Source organism: Leucoraja erinacea, chromosome 14 (genome assembly GCF_028641065.1).
Source record: "Leucoraja erinacea ecotype New England chromosome 14, Leri_hhj_1, whole genome shotgun sequence".
NCBI lineage: Eukaryota > Metazoa > Chordata > Chondrichthyes > Rajiformes > Rajidae > Leucoraja > Leucoraja erinaceus.
This window is the reverse complement of record NC_073390.1, coordinates 28,573,794-28,589,064: the sequence shown is the minus strand read 5'-3', so window position 1 is coordinate 28,589,064 and position 15,271 is coordinate 28,573,794. Positions and strand designations below refer to the sequence as shown.

The following is a 15,271-nucleotide window of genomic DNA, read 5'->3' as shown; positions in this document are numbered from 1 at the left end:
ATTTCTTTTAATTACAGTTCTTATCAAAACAATAAAAATCTCACACAATAAACACTGGTTGGGACCCTTCTTCTGACTGATGGATTGGAGGGAAGATAGCTAGTAGGAATGGGGAAGGGGTGGACAAGAGCTAGCAAGTCATTTGTGTTTCCATTCAACTCAACTAGTTTGTGTACTGTATAAACACTACTGCACGTTTTGCTAACACAAAACAGATATGAGAGTACATTTCCCTGCTGGGTCGACAATGTCTTTAAGTCCTCATCTTGGATTAGTTTCCATTTTTTATTGATGATTTGAGAGTCCTTACCTGGTAAGTGTGTATTCCCTGAGTCCCGAATGGAGATTCATGGCAGAGAAGGTCCCAATGCAGCCTCGCAGGCGTTTATCTCGGCCCATCTTCCATGTTACAAACAATGGGCTAGAAAACACAAAGCCATTCATTCCTACATAATAGAATCAGGTTTTATGGACAACCCACTGATACCGACTATTGCACAGATCTGTCTAACATGCAGGCAGGAAGCCCAGTGCTTTGAAATCAGAGGATAAATGTGGCCCCTCAGAATATCAAGTTCCTTATTTTTACCTCAGCATTTGCACAAAGAGAAATCTTGCCCATAATTTGTTAGATATTCTGGGCATATCTCTTCATCCCTCATTCTTCACGTTAATATCTATAAAGAATCTAGGAATTCCGAATATTATTCATTATACCTTGCAGCTAAGATATTACATGGGCAAATTATGTTGTGGTAATACCGGCATTCTGATAGCTCAGGTAGCTGGTTATAATCAACAAATATACACAATTATTGTCCAGTACTGCAGATAGTTTGATGCATGAGAAATCTTGGTAATACAATAATTCCATAAAATCAAATAACATGGGAATTCTCAAATAATGTACAAAACTGGAAATAGTTTGGCAACTTTAACACATACACCGTTCTGATATTTGCTGCCAAATGTCTAGATCTGGCCCAATGTATCAAAGTAAAATGAGTCTCTCAAATAATCACCATGTCAAGCAGTCATGTTCTAATATGCTGCGCCCTGGAATTGCTTCTATACATGATCATTTAGAAATATTCCACAGTCAGGTGTTACTTTGAACATTCTGTTATGAATCCTAACGCCTGAATATTCCGGTCTGGCCACAATTCCCATATGTTATGGAACTAATTCTATTGGCCTAAATATTACTGTACTTGCTTTGAAGCCCAGTTATTTCGTACCACATATTTCATCGGGATTTGGATCATGCTATGCTTAATACCTGGGGGAGAACAATTAACACTAATCAGAAATGTACCTTTTGTAGACTGGAACCAGTGAACCCTGTGGCTTCACATCAAATATTGGTGGGGACAGGCTGTTACATCTACAATTTGATGTATCATTCGATAACAGAGGATTAACTTTATGCAGTAATTAGGCACATTGTTCAGAATTTCTAGAATTAGATGCACCAACTAGATATCCCAAAATAAAATCTGCTAATATGAACATTAAAATAAGCAGATACAGCTAAATTCACAACACTCCTCGAGCCTGCTCTGCTATCAATAGGATTCTGCTGATCCCACAGCTCAAATCTGCTTTCCCACCAGTTTCCAGCAGAGTCCCAAAGCACACTGATCTCATCCTAAAATATACTCGATGACTTAAGCATCCACAGGCCGCTGTAGTATGGAATTTCACAGATTTACAATAGCACGAGATAACTTTCCCAGACCCATTTTGGTGACTCCATATTCTGAATATCCCCCTCATCTCCCTTAGAGTCATAGAGTAATAGTGATACAGACCCAACTCGCCACACTGGCCAACAATGTCCCAGCTACGCTAGTCCCACTTGCCTGCTCTTGGCCCATATCCCTCCAAACCTGTCCTATCCATTAATCTGTCTAACGCTATCTTAAACTATGGGATAGTCCCAGCCTCAACTACCTCCTCTGGCAGCTTGTTCCATGCACTCACCACCCTTTGTGTGAAAAAGTTGCCCCTCGGATTCGTATTAAATGTTTTCTCCTTAACCTTGAACCTATGTCCTTGATTCTCCTACTCTGAGCAAAACACTCTGTGCATCTGACCGATCTATTCCTCTCATGATCTTGTATACCTCTATAAGATCTCCCCTCATCCTCCTGTGCTCCATGGAATAGAGACCCAGCCTACTCGACCTCTCACTATAGCTCACACTCTCTAGTCCTGGCAACATCCTCGTAAATCTTTTCTGAACCCTTTCAAGCTTGACAATATCTTTCCTATAACATGATGCCCAGAACTGAACACAATATTCTAAATGTGGTCTCACCAACGTCTTATACAACTGCAACATGACCTCCCAACTTCTATACTCAATACTCTGACTGAGGAAGCCCAAAGTACCAAAAGCCTTTTTGAACACCTTGTCTACCTGCGACTTGACCTTCATGGAACCATGCACCTGTACTCCTAGATTCCTCTGCTCTACCATTTACTGTGTCGGTACTGCCCTTGTTCGACGTCCCAAAATGCAACATCTCACACTTTTCTGTATTAAATTCCATCAACCATTCTTACGCCCACCTGGCAATCTTTCACAACCATCTTCACTATCTGCAAAACCACTAACTTTTGTATCATCAGCAAACTTACTAATCTTGCCCTGTATGTTCTCATCCAATCTCATGACAAATAGTAATGGGCCCAGCACCGTTCGGTGTGGCACATCACTAGCCACAGGTCTCCAGTCCGAGAAGCAACCTTCCACCATCACCCTCTTCTTCCTTCCATGGAGCCAATTTGCTATCCATTCAGCTATCTCTCCTCAGATCCCATGCGATCTAACCTTCCAGAGCAGCCTACCATGCAAAACCTTGTCGAAAGCCTTACTGAAGTCCATGTACACAACATCTACAGCTCTGCCTTCATCAACCTCTTTGCTCACGTCTTTAAAAAAATCAATCAGATTTGTGAGACACGACCTCTCACGTACAAAACCATGCTGACGATCCCTAATCAGTCCTTGCCATCCAAATGCTGGTATAACCTATCCCTCAGAATACTCTCCAGTAACTTACCAACTACAGATGTTAAGCTCACCGGCCTATAGTTCCCAGCATTTTCCCTGCAGCCCTTCTTGAAAAGAGGCACAACATTTGCCATCCTCCAGTCTTCCGGCACCTCTCCTGTATTTAAGTACGACTCGTAAATTTCAACCAGGGCTCCCACAATTTCCTCTCTAGTTTCCTGCAAAGTCCTCGGATGTATCTTATTAGGCCCTGGAGATTTGCCTACCTCCAAATACGACAGTACCTTCAGTACTTCTTCGACGGTAACCCTGGCGGCTCAAGACACTTCCAGTGACTGCTCCAATCTCTTCCGTCCTACTGTCTTTCTCCTCGGTAAATACGGAGGAGAAATACTAATTCTAAAGGAATGTCCTTTTATTCCGAGGCCATGTCGTCTGGCCCTAGACTCTCCCACTTCTAGAAATATCCTCTCCACATCCACTCTGTTCAGACCTATCCACTCGAAACAAAACTGGTATTACTCTCCCAATCACCATCCAAGTACATTATACAAAACCAAAACCTGACGTCTGCTGTCAAGCGATTATGATTAAGTGAAACAAAATGCCATTTTCAAAACAACTGGATCATGTCACCTATGAATATGGCTTGGTTAATTACTGCATGCAGCTTTTGTTTATTGTAAAACAGGCCACATTTTATTTCCTTCCACTTGCGGATGTTGATAGCACAAAGTAAAAAATATCACCAGACCAGTGCCTGGAGTAGACAGCATGGAGATTGCTGAGAGTAAAAATGTCACAAATTTGACTGAGTTCCTGTGCTCTTAGAAATTTAGCTCTGAAAGGTCTAACCTCAGTCTAATCAGTATAAATAAAATCGACCAGAGAGAAGGTTTACAACTGGACCTTTCAATGTCTATTTTGATTCCAACTTTTCTTCCCTGTACCGAACTAGAAAAACAAATGAAATTCCGACATAGATTTAAAATCAGAATATTCAAAGCTACAGCTTGGAGTCAGTCTAGATTTTCCACTAAAATAATGAGGTGGCCAGATGCTAAAATGTCCCATTAGATTAAGAACAATTACAGCAGGCACCCTTTGTGCTATGAGCTTTCCTTTGGAAATTCTGTACCGGATTTCACGAATGTTCCCAAACTCAGACACTCATGATCAGGAGTCTGAACCTTGTCTCAATCAAATCCTAATTACAACACATACTACAATATGCTGCAGAATGTAGTGCATTAGAGAGGCAGTGCAGCATTGCTATGATCTTAGATGAGATAATAAACCAGCTCACTCAGTTGAATGCAAAAGAATTCAAGTGTTACTTGATCCATTGATTATTTGTCTAATTCACAATCTGTGGGACTTTATCAAAGTACAGTAACTGCACTTTGCATCAACAGTGGTCATGGCCTGTGTTGGAATGGATTGGACACTACATAAATAACAGTTCTAACCTAGTCTGCCTATTTCCCCCAGAAAAGTGCAATGGAATGTCATTTCTTTCCAGATGTCAGGAACATGTCCTCCTACTTTCTCCCTTACTCAGTTCAATGCAGTAGGTTTGCACAACATGTTGACCTACTTTTGGGGAGAAATTAGCTCTGGGTTGCCCAGTTATTCTAGTTCTTACTGCCTTCAATCTACATTCCCGGGTTTCGTTGTATCAAAGAAGTATTAGAACAATGGTCGTGGTGACCTTGTTTTTCTCATTTGCATCACATTAATACTCTCACCAAGCATGTTTTGCATGACCTTGTGTTTTACCAAACACCATCTTGTTAAACTATTAAAAGTCAATGGCAAACTCATCTCAACATCAACAAACACTAAGAGTAGACTCTCATTTGGTCAGTCGCTGTCAAATAAGAATTGTAACTCTTTTGTTTTAAGCCATCATTTCTTCCTATTTCCTAACTGTAAAGATGCAGAGGAAACAATCCATGATTCCACCATTTCAGTTATTCCATCACCTCCTAAGAGGAAAATAAAATACATTTTAAGGTGACACAAAGAACTGCAGATCTAGAATCTTGAACAAAACTCAAAATGCTGGAGTATTTCAGCTGGTCGGGTAGCATCTGTGGGGGAGGGGAATAAGTTCAAGGGATCAAGACTTTGTAAATTTGTACTCCCATACATGAGATCTTACACAATGTCAAAGTAATACATTGCACCTGAAAAGCCTTGGTAATGGCAAGTAAGCAGCTTTGAAACAGTTCTTGACCTGCATTTGTGTCCATGTGACTTGAGCAGCAACAGGTAAACTGCAGCCAAATGTATCTGGCACAGGTAGGTGTGTTAGATCGAAGATCATCTCTTAAAAGAAAAGACGACCAAAAATAATTTTGCACTCAGGTCCCTAACAATGTAATGCAGTTATTCAACTTGATAGGCAAGTACAGTGGCTTGCAAAAGTTTTCATACCTCTTGAACTTTTCCACATTTTGTCACGTTACAACCACAAACGTAAATGTATTTTATTGGGATTTTATGTGATAGACCAACACAAAGTGGTGCATAATTGTGAAGTGGAAGGAAAATGATACTTGGTTTTCAAATTTTTTTTACAAATAAAAAACTGAAAAGTGTGGCGTGCAAAAGTATTCAGCCCCCCTGAGTCAATAGTTTGTAGAACCACCTTTCACTGCAATTACAGCTGCAAGTCTTTTGGGGTATGTCTCTACCAGCTTTGCACATCTAGAAATTTTTGTCCATTCTTCTTTGCAAAATAGTTCAATCTCAGTCAGATTGTATGGAGGGCGTCTGTGAACAGCAATTTTCAAGTCTTGCCAGAGATTCTCAATTGGATTTGGGACTGGACTTTGACTGGGCCATTCTAACAAATGAATATGCTTTGATCTAAACCATTCCATTGTAGCTCTGGCTGTATGTTTAGGGTCGTTGTCCTGCTGGAAGGTGAACCTCCGCCCCAGTCTCAAGTCTTTTGCAGACTCTAACAGGTTTTCTTCCAAGATTGCCCTGTATTTGGCTCCATCCATCTTCCCATCAACTCTGACCAGCTTCCCCGTCCCTGCTGAAGAAAAGCATCCCCACAGCATGATGCTGCCACCACCATGTTTCACAGTGGGGATAGTGTGTTCAGGGTGATGTGCAGTGTTAGTTTTCCGCCACACATAGCGTTTTGCATTTAGGCCAAAAACTTCAATTTTGGTCTCATCTGACCAGAGCACCTTCCTCCACATGTTTGCTGTGTCCTGCACATGGCTTGTGGCAAACTGCAAACAGGACTTCTTATGGCTTTTTTTTCAACAATGGCTTTCTTCTTGCCACTCTTCCATAAAGGCCCGATTTGTGGAGTGCACGACTAATAGTTGTCCTGTGGACAGATTCTCCCACCTGAGCTGTGGATCTCTGCAGCTCCTCCAGAGTTACCATGAGCCTCTTGGCTGCTTCTCTGACCAATGCCCGGCCCACCTGTTAGGTGACCAAAACTTGCCCGGCCTGTCAGTTTAGGTGGACGGTCATGTCTTGGTAGGTTTGCAGTTGTGCCATACTCTTTCCATTTTCGGATGATGGATTGAACAGTGCTCCGTGAGATGTTCAAAGCTTGGGATATTTTTTTATAACCTAACCCTGCTTTAAACTTCTCCACAACTTTATCCCTGACCTGTCTGGTGTGTTCCTTGGGCTTCATGATGCTGTTTGTTCACTAATGTTCTCTAACAAACCTCTGAGGCCTTCACAGAACAGCTGTATTTATACCGAGATTAGATTACACACAAGTGGACTCTATTTATTAATTAGGTGACTTCTGAGGGCAATTGGTTGCACTGGATTTTATTTAGGGGTATCAGAGTAAAGGGGGCTGAATACTTTTGCACGCCACACTTTTCAGTTTTTTATTTGTAAAAAAATTTGAAAACCATGTATCATTTTCCTTCCACTTCACAATTATGCGCCACTTTGTGTTGGTCTATCACATAAAATCCCAATAAAATACATTTACGTTTGTGGTTGTAACGTGACAAAATGTGGAAAAGTTCAAGGGGTATGAATACTTTTGCAAGCCACTGTACATGATAGCAGTATTACTGACATTCTGTGTTCTCCCACAGAACACTATGACATAGAGCAGTCACATCCTATGTGGAAGAACACATGGGTGTATCAGTGTAAGATAAGCTTTACCTAACTCATTGCATAATTTAATTATCCAAAGGGCAAAATTATTCCATTTAATTTGGAGCCAGATACAAGAGCTGAAAAGAGAACATGGTGCACAATGCCACACAAATTTGCTATTAAACTGGAGTGGACTTAACCTTGCTCTTCACTGTTGTCCCAAAATGAGAAGCATTCAATGGGGGAGTGTTTGCTGCTCTTAACAATCTATCCTTATACTGCAGTACTCACTATGGGTCATTGGTGAACCTGGGTGATCGGGGCAGTGGGAATCCATACAGATGACAGTACAACACATCAAAGCAGTAGCAGCACATCTCTGCGGTCACCACCAAGTTCCTCACATTCAGTCCACTGGTCCCACTGTGTCCAGTCCCGTTTGGACGACTTCCCACTGCAATCAGCCCAGTCACTGAGCTGAGTGTAGAGTTTAAGGAGTTCAGGCTCCCATTGCTCTCCCTGTTGTTCCTCTCGCAATGGTTCTGGCTGTAGTTGTGGTTCTGGCTGTAGTTGTGGTGGTTCCCCAGGGCTGTTCCAGACTGCAGACTAGATACCGAGCCACAGCCTAGGCCGGTGCCTGAGTGATTCAGCTGGTTGTGCACATTGCTGCCCGATAGCTTCGGCTTCTTTACTCCACAGCAACCCGCTGCTATCTTCTGCTCGAGCGTCGGCTCTGCTTGTAGGCACCGCCTCTTTCCCATCCTCCTAGGCAACACAGTGTCAACACGGCACCCTGAGCAAGAGAATGTCCAACAATTAGAGATACAGAAATGTGACGCCAACTGCGATTGTAGAATAAACAATGTAAATGCAGTTTATCACCAAAGTGGTGCTGTCAGCAAGACGTGGTCACATAACTTGCATAAGTAAAACTGCAGCAGTTCAACCCCATCCCAAGCAAAAAATACATCATAAAGTAGCAACTGAACCATGATATATATTACTCCAGATTTCAGACTTACATTTTGTACTTCCAAACTTGGGTTCAGTCCCAAAATTATATTGTGATTTTTAAATCACAAGGTAAAAGCTAAACCCAATGATAGTTATTTCAGATACATTTGTCCTACCAATGTCACGGCAGCTCCTTACTGAATAATCACGCCAGTTCCCTGCTCCACAGCTGAGCAAGCTAGCTTCCTCAGGCACCTATCGGTTTGTTTTTTTAAAGCCTCTACTGACATTTTATATCACCCGTGAATTCCATATCATACCACACCCTGTTGAAAAGAGTTTCAAGTTTCCTCTCTATCATTTGCTTTCAATCCAACCCTGTCCCTGCTCTTCAGACTCCCCACCAACTGAAAAACCTCTTTATCTTTCTAAACCCATCATGGTCTTCCCTAGTTCTAAATTTAAATTCTTTCCAGCTGATCAAGACAAAGAACTTAAATGTCCCCAGTTTAACTGTAGTACCTCACCCTGAAAACCATTCAAGCTAATAATCCTGCACAATCTAAAATCTTCATATTCTACAAATCTGCTCAGGGTAAGGAATAAGGTGCACGAAGGAAAGATATAATACAGCAGTAGCTGTGAGCAAATAAAAGAAAAACACATAAATGGATTTAGAGTGCATGTGCACAAAGACATTGTATGGTGATGAATGCTAGTCAGCAGCAAAGGCAAATAGATGTGGGATTATAATAATACTGTAATAAATGAAACAAGGTTCAACAAAAAAAAGGGCAGGACTAGGTATTCTGTGTTTCAGGAGCAAGGTGTTCCGAAAAGATAGGCAAGAAAAAGTAAGGTGGTTGAAATAAAGGAAGATATTATTGAAAAAAGATGCACAGTGCCAGAGTAACTCAGAGGGCCAGGCAGCATCTCGGGAGAAAATGGATAGGCGATGTTTCTGGTCAGGTCCTTTCTTCAGACTGATTGTCTTTAGGGATAGAAAGCTGGAAGAGAGGTGGGTGTGTGGGAAAACAGCTAGCAAGCGATAGGTGGATACAGGTGTGGGGGGGAGGGGTTGATTGGCAGATGGGTGGACAAAGGCTGGAGATGGAAAGGCGACAAAAGGCTATGAGAAAGGAGAGAAGACGAATGAAATGTGAAGCCAGGGGAAGGGATGTAGGTGGAAGGGGAAAGAGAAGGAAGGATAGTGGGAGAAACGTGTGTGCATTCAGGTGGGGCATGGGAAAGAGAGGGAGGAGGGGGAGAAAAGAGGGGGGTTGGTGTGTTACCTAAATTGGAGAATTCAATGTTCATATCCATAGGTGGTAAGCTACACAAGCAAAATACGAAGTGCTGTTCCTCCAGTTTGCGCGTGGCCTCACTCTGGCAATGGAAGCTCAGGACAGGTCAGATTGGGAATAGGAAAGGGGTGTTAACCGAGCACAAATGTTTGGGGAAACTGTTGCCCAGTCTACGCTTGGTATCGCCGATGTAACGGAGGCCAGTCTCTAACCTCATCTACTGAATGCAGTGAATGAGGTTAGAGGAGGTGCATGTGAACCTCTGACTCACCTGGAAGAGCTGCTGGTCCCTGGATGGATGTGACGGATGAGGTATAGGGACAGGTGTTGAACCCTCTGTGGTTGCAGGGGAAAATGTACCTAGGTAAGAGGGTGGTTTGGGTGGGAAGAGATGAGCGCACCAACAAGTTGCAGAGGGAGCAGCCTCTGCAGAAAGCAGAAAGGGATAGGGATGGGAAGATGTTACTGGTGGTGGGATCACGTTGAAGGGAGCAGAAATGTTGGAGAATGAAGTGTGGGATGTGGAGGCTGGTGAGGTGATTGATAAGGACCAGGAAAGGCAAGATATTATTGTGATAGGGGGCGAGATATCCTTGGCAAATCAAGTGACAGAATCCATTTGTCTTAAATTGTGTTCAATAATGTCAGAAGGTGAACAAATCTGCAGGGAAACTACTGAAAAGTTTATTGATTTTCAGTGGAAACACAAGGATCTGCAGATGTAGCAATCTTGGGCAAACCACAAAGTGCTGGAGAAACTCAGCAGGTCAATAAACCCAAATCTTGATTGGAACAGGATTATAGTAGCTCAAGGAAAGGAGCACTTTCGGAAATACATTTGAGAGAATGCCATAGTGATCCTACCCATGGAGATGGAGGCATTGTCGGAGAATGAAGGAGAATGGAGAATGAAACAAGCAACATGCCAATTGGAGGACCACCTGTAATTGGGAGGACCTGCTGGGGGCAACTTCCAGGTGGTGTTCCCATGCTTGTGCTGCCCTTGTCCTTCTACCTCGGACAAGTTATGGATTTGGAAGGTACTGTCCAAGGAGTCTTGGCGAGTTGCTGCAATGCATCTGTAGATGACACAAACTGCTGCAATTGTGCATCAGAGGTGCAGCGCATGTATATTGTGGATGAAGTGTCTATCAAACAGGCTGGTGTGTTCTGAATGGCGCAGTGCTTCTTGCGAATTGTTGAAGCTGCACACATTAAGGCAAGGGGAGAATATTCCATCACACTCCTGACTTTTCTACTACAGTAAAGGAACCAAAATGGGAGTTCCCTGTAAGATAAATGGAGTGAAGAAGGAAAGAAAGGAAAAGGGTACTACAAAAATCAGGTCAAAAACCACAGACACAATCTGGGTGTATACATTTTGCCAATAGAGGCGGCAAAAAGGAAAACCAATGTCAGCAAAGAGGTAAAGCAAGAACACAGGTCATATGATCTCTCAGGTCTGCTGTGCCATGCAGTAAGATCATGCCTGATCTGGCCTTAGCCTTGGCTCAGCATATCCCCTGGTCTAATAAACTCCTAAATATACCAAAAATCTATCTAAGCCTTGAATATAATCAATTATCTGCCTCTACTGCTATTTGGGAAAAGAGAATTCCAGGGAATCACAATTAAAGGCAGAAAAATACTTCCTCATTTCAGTCCTAAATAAGTGGCCACATTCTAAAAAAATATAAGTGTGACCAAAATAAGTGTACCAAAAGTAAGAATAACTATGTTGCTTAGGTCTATATTCCTCCATGTGGTGAAACATCCTTTCAATATCTACCTTGTCAAGCTTGTTCACAATCGCATGTTTAACAAGATCATCTCTCATTCTTCTCAACTCCAGTGTGTAGGATGAACTGGTGCCTTCCCACACAAGTCAAATCAGGTGAACCTTCCCCAAATTTCCAATGCAAATGTACCTCTCCTTTCACGAGAAGTAAACTTAAAATAGTAAGCAGTGAAAATGAAGGTAAATATAAAAATCTTCTGTCAGTATTGAGTAGCAAGTGGGTAGTAAGAGGAAGTGGGTGGTAAGATGGAATGAAGGGAAATGCATCATGTACAGACGGAGGTGATTACTTTAACTTGGCATCGAGTTCAGGAGAGACATTGTGGGATTAGAGATAAAGAGGCAGAAGGCATGGCTGAAATAGTACAACCACCTTGCAACCGTCTTTACACAGGAAGAGAATGCTGTCATAATCTCAATAAAATGGGATTAAACAGAGAAGGGGGTGAAAACTAGCAACAAGGAACAATCATTGAATATCTGCCTATGCTTAAAGTAATGGCGTCACCAGATGTGAGGGAGGAGAATGCCTCTCATTTTACTGAGGGGGGTGGTGCTGAAGGTCGCTGTCCGTTTGACAAGGAGGTTTATCACCTCCTCCAACTGTCCCATTATAAAGTGGTACTGCCAGAGACTGGAAAATGGCAAATATAACACCCTTGTATTACAAATGAAATGTAAAGATATGTCCAGCAACTACAAGCTAGCAACTAAGAGGTTTAACCTTGGTTGTGGAGAGGTTTTTAAAAAAAAAAAAAAAGGAAAACATTAATGTGCACTTGGGAGTTCATTAAACAAAAATGTATCCTCCTTCTCGAACAACTTTTCCTTTTGCATTAAATAGGCACAAGAGTATAAAAGTTGAGTTTCACAATGAAGCTAAACAGATCGACTTGAGAATTAGATTATACTGCGTGGAAATTCTACTGCTGTTTTTTACCTGGTAGAAAATAACAATGTGATTTGCTCACACTGCTTTAAAAAAAAGCATCGCTAAGATAGTTACAAAATAGCATTGTTGAATGCCCTGGTATAGCACATGTTATTTCTGCTGCAGCAGCTGCCTGTACATAAATACACAGCTGCAACCTCAGCAGCCAGGCTCAAAAAGTGCTGAAACCAGGTAGCATTCTTCCAACTTCTGGAGAGTGTTGCTTAATAAAGAAAGGCTGGAGCAATGATTGGAGCAGTATATGTGGTGTGGAACCCAACCCATTGGTGGGATGTTTGTTGTGCTCAGGGGCCATGGAGTGCCTCACATGCTACAGCCAGGCACACCCACCAGGGAAGTATCTTTAAGGAGAAACAGTCCTAGCAAGAAATGCCATGATCTCACCAGATTGATGAAGGCAGATCCTCAGCATTTAATTCTTCTTCATAACATCTGTAGACTTTATACTCATCTCCATTCAAAATTTGTTAACACTTTTCCCTAACATTTCATCTCAGCCACAAACAGCTCATTCCTTCCTTCCCACATCCTTCCTGCATGGTTGCCCAAACCTCTCCACACAGAACTTTTCAAAAACTAAATGTTTTCTCTCTCTGTTTCACAGAAGCATTTTCTGATTCTTTCAAGTACACCACCAACATTTCTACAACTCCCTGGAGACGAAAGAAACAGTGGATGCTGGAATCTTGATCAAAATACAAACTGCTTGTGGGAACTCAGCGGGTGGATGGAATGGACAAGTAAAATTCTGGGTCGGGACAACTCCCCGAGTCACCCTTACAATTTCACCAGCATCCACTTCCCTCCAAAGGCAGCTTCTCTTCAGATAACGGAAAATACAATACCCACCCTTTGACCTCTTCCACTTTTACAATCCCTTCCAACTGAAGAAACAATTAATTGGAATTTTTTCAGATTTAGTGAACTGCATTCAGTGCTCAGTTGTGGTCTCCTCCATACTGGAGGGGGGAAAAAAGCATATTTGGTAATGCCTTTGCTAAACATCACCATTCTATCATTAAAGATGACCCCGAGCTTCCTAGTTTACTCTCACTTTGATTTTCACTCCATTTCTTCTCCAGCCTGTCTTCAGAATCTTGAATCCCAAAGTAAGCATAAGAAACAGCTTCTGAACTTGTGTCAGGTCTAATGGAAGGCCTTCGACCTGAAATGTTAACTCTGTTCCTCTCTCTAGAGATGATGTCTGACCTGCTAGGTATTTTCGGCATCTTGATTTTTTTCTCTTGCCCTTCTCCTCAATCATCTCTTCTTTACATCTCCATACTGATCAGCTGTAATTAATAGGCCTGCCTTGACCATCCTCACTGTATGTGTAAGAGTATTTGATATTTAAGGAGGGACAAAAGGAAAGCAAAGCAAGGTAGCACAATTAAAGACGAACATTGGTTTGGTAGTGAGAACTTACTTTGGCTCAGGGACAATTGAAGATGATAGAAAATTGGAAAGACACGTAAATGCAGAAAGCTTCTATAGACATGTAAATAGGAGAAGACTAGCAAGGGAAAATGTGGGTCCCTTATAGACAAAACCGATTGGGACTAAGCAAAGACAGTTAGCTCTCAGTCGGTCTTCAAAGAAAACATCAAAGAATTGCCAGAAACACTAGAGAGCCATGTCTTCGTGCAAATGATGGAATTTAGTCAGAGATTCTACCACTCACCTACACAACAGGGGCAATATACAGTGACATAGTCTGAAGAAGGGTCTCAACCGAAAACGTCACCCTTTTTTTCTCTCCAGAGATGCTGCCTGTCCTGCTGAGTTACTCCAGCATTTTGCATTTACCGATAAATTTACCTGTTACCCTGAACATGTTAGGGACATGGGAGGAAACCAAATCACCCGAGGAAAACTATGCGGTCGCAGGGAGAATGTGCAAACTTCATCACAGGTCAGGAATCCAGGCTTCTGGAACTGTGAGACAGCAGCTCCTCTAATAATAGAGGGGGGAAAAAAAAAAGAAAATTTAGTGAAACCAAAAGGTGAAAATCCCCAAGGGCTCTATTATCTATCTCAGTCTTGTCAGTTGAGTCAGAGATGGTGAAAAGTGCTAGTTACAATGAAAGGAAAACACAGATCTAATGATCCATTAGCCCATCAGAAGTGGAGAAAATCGGAATCAATAACACAGATGTAATTACAAAACATCTAGAAAAGATGACAGGACTGAGCAGTGAGCATGTACATAAACGGAAAATTATTTCTGACCAATCTATTAAAGCTCTTTGAGGATGTAACTGGTAGAATAGAGTTCATAGTTATACAGAATGAAAACAAGGGGTTTAACTAACTCACCCATGCTAACCAGTTGTTCAATAGACAAGGAGGAAATCAGTGCATGGAAGTTTAGCATTTAGAGATGCAACGTTGAAACTGGCCCTTCGGACCACCGAGCTCATGTCGAACATTGGTTACCCGTACATTGGCTCTATGTTATCCCACCTCCACATCCAACACACTAGAGGCAATTTACAGAAGCCAATTAACCTGCACATATTTGGAAATTTGGGAGGAAGCCAGAGTATCCAGAGAAAAACCACGTGGTCACAGGGCAAACATACAAACGCAGCACATAGTCTGGATCAAACCTGGGTCTCTGGCATTATGATGCAGAATGTTTATCGTTGGGCCACTGTGCCACCCTGTTACCAGAAGTTTTTCAAAAGGTTAGTCAATGAGATTGCAGCACATGGCCAATACATTCAAATGATGTGAGAATTGGTTAACAGATGGAAATCAAAAAGTGGGAATAAATGGATCATTCTCAGGTTGACAGCCTAGGATTAGATATTAATTGTAGGGCCCAGCTATACACAATAATTAACTGTAAGTTGGATGAAGAGGCAATACGTCACATTCAAAATTTGCTCAAGATAATAAAAATATAGGATTGTGATCAGACATGAGAATGTGAGGGCATGCCAAGACCATACATGCAAAATAAGTGCATGGTTGAAAACATGGTAGATGGAATACAAATGTGAAAGAATGCAAGGTCAATTAGTTCACAGAGAAAGGCATGGCATTTTATTTTCAAATGGTGATGGATTGGGAAGTGTTCAGTGCGATCTGAACACTTCAGATCAACGTGAAAGCTTAATATGGAGATGCAGCATGCCATTAGG

General features: G+C 41.9%; 1 protein-coding gene across 4 annotated transcripts in view; it reads right to left on the bottom strand.

The window, feature by feature from the left end:
• LOC129703477 (AMMECR1-like protein) overlaps positions 1–15,271 on the bottom strand; it is a 58,828-nt gene that overhangs the window by 13,905 nt on the left and 29,652 nt on the right. For all 4 annotated transcript variants that reach the window (XM_055645981.1, XM_055645982.1, XM_055645978.1 and 1 more), the window contains 2 exons: positions 7,409–7,910; positions 311–421 (listed from right to left, as the gene is read on the bottom strand). In XM_055645981.1, coding sequence (XP_055501956.1) covers positions 311–421; positions 7,409–7,878 — 581 coding nt within the window. In that variant the 5' untranslated portion in view covers positions 7,879–7,910. The remainder of the gene's footprint in view (positions 1–310; positions 422–7,408; positions 7,911–15,271) is intronic.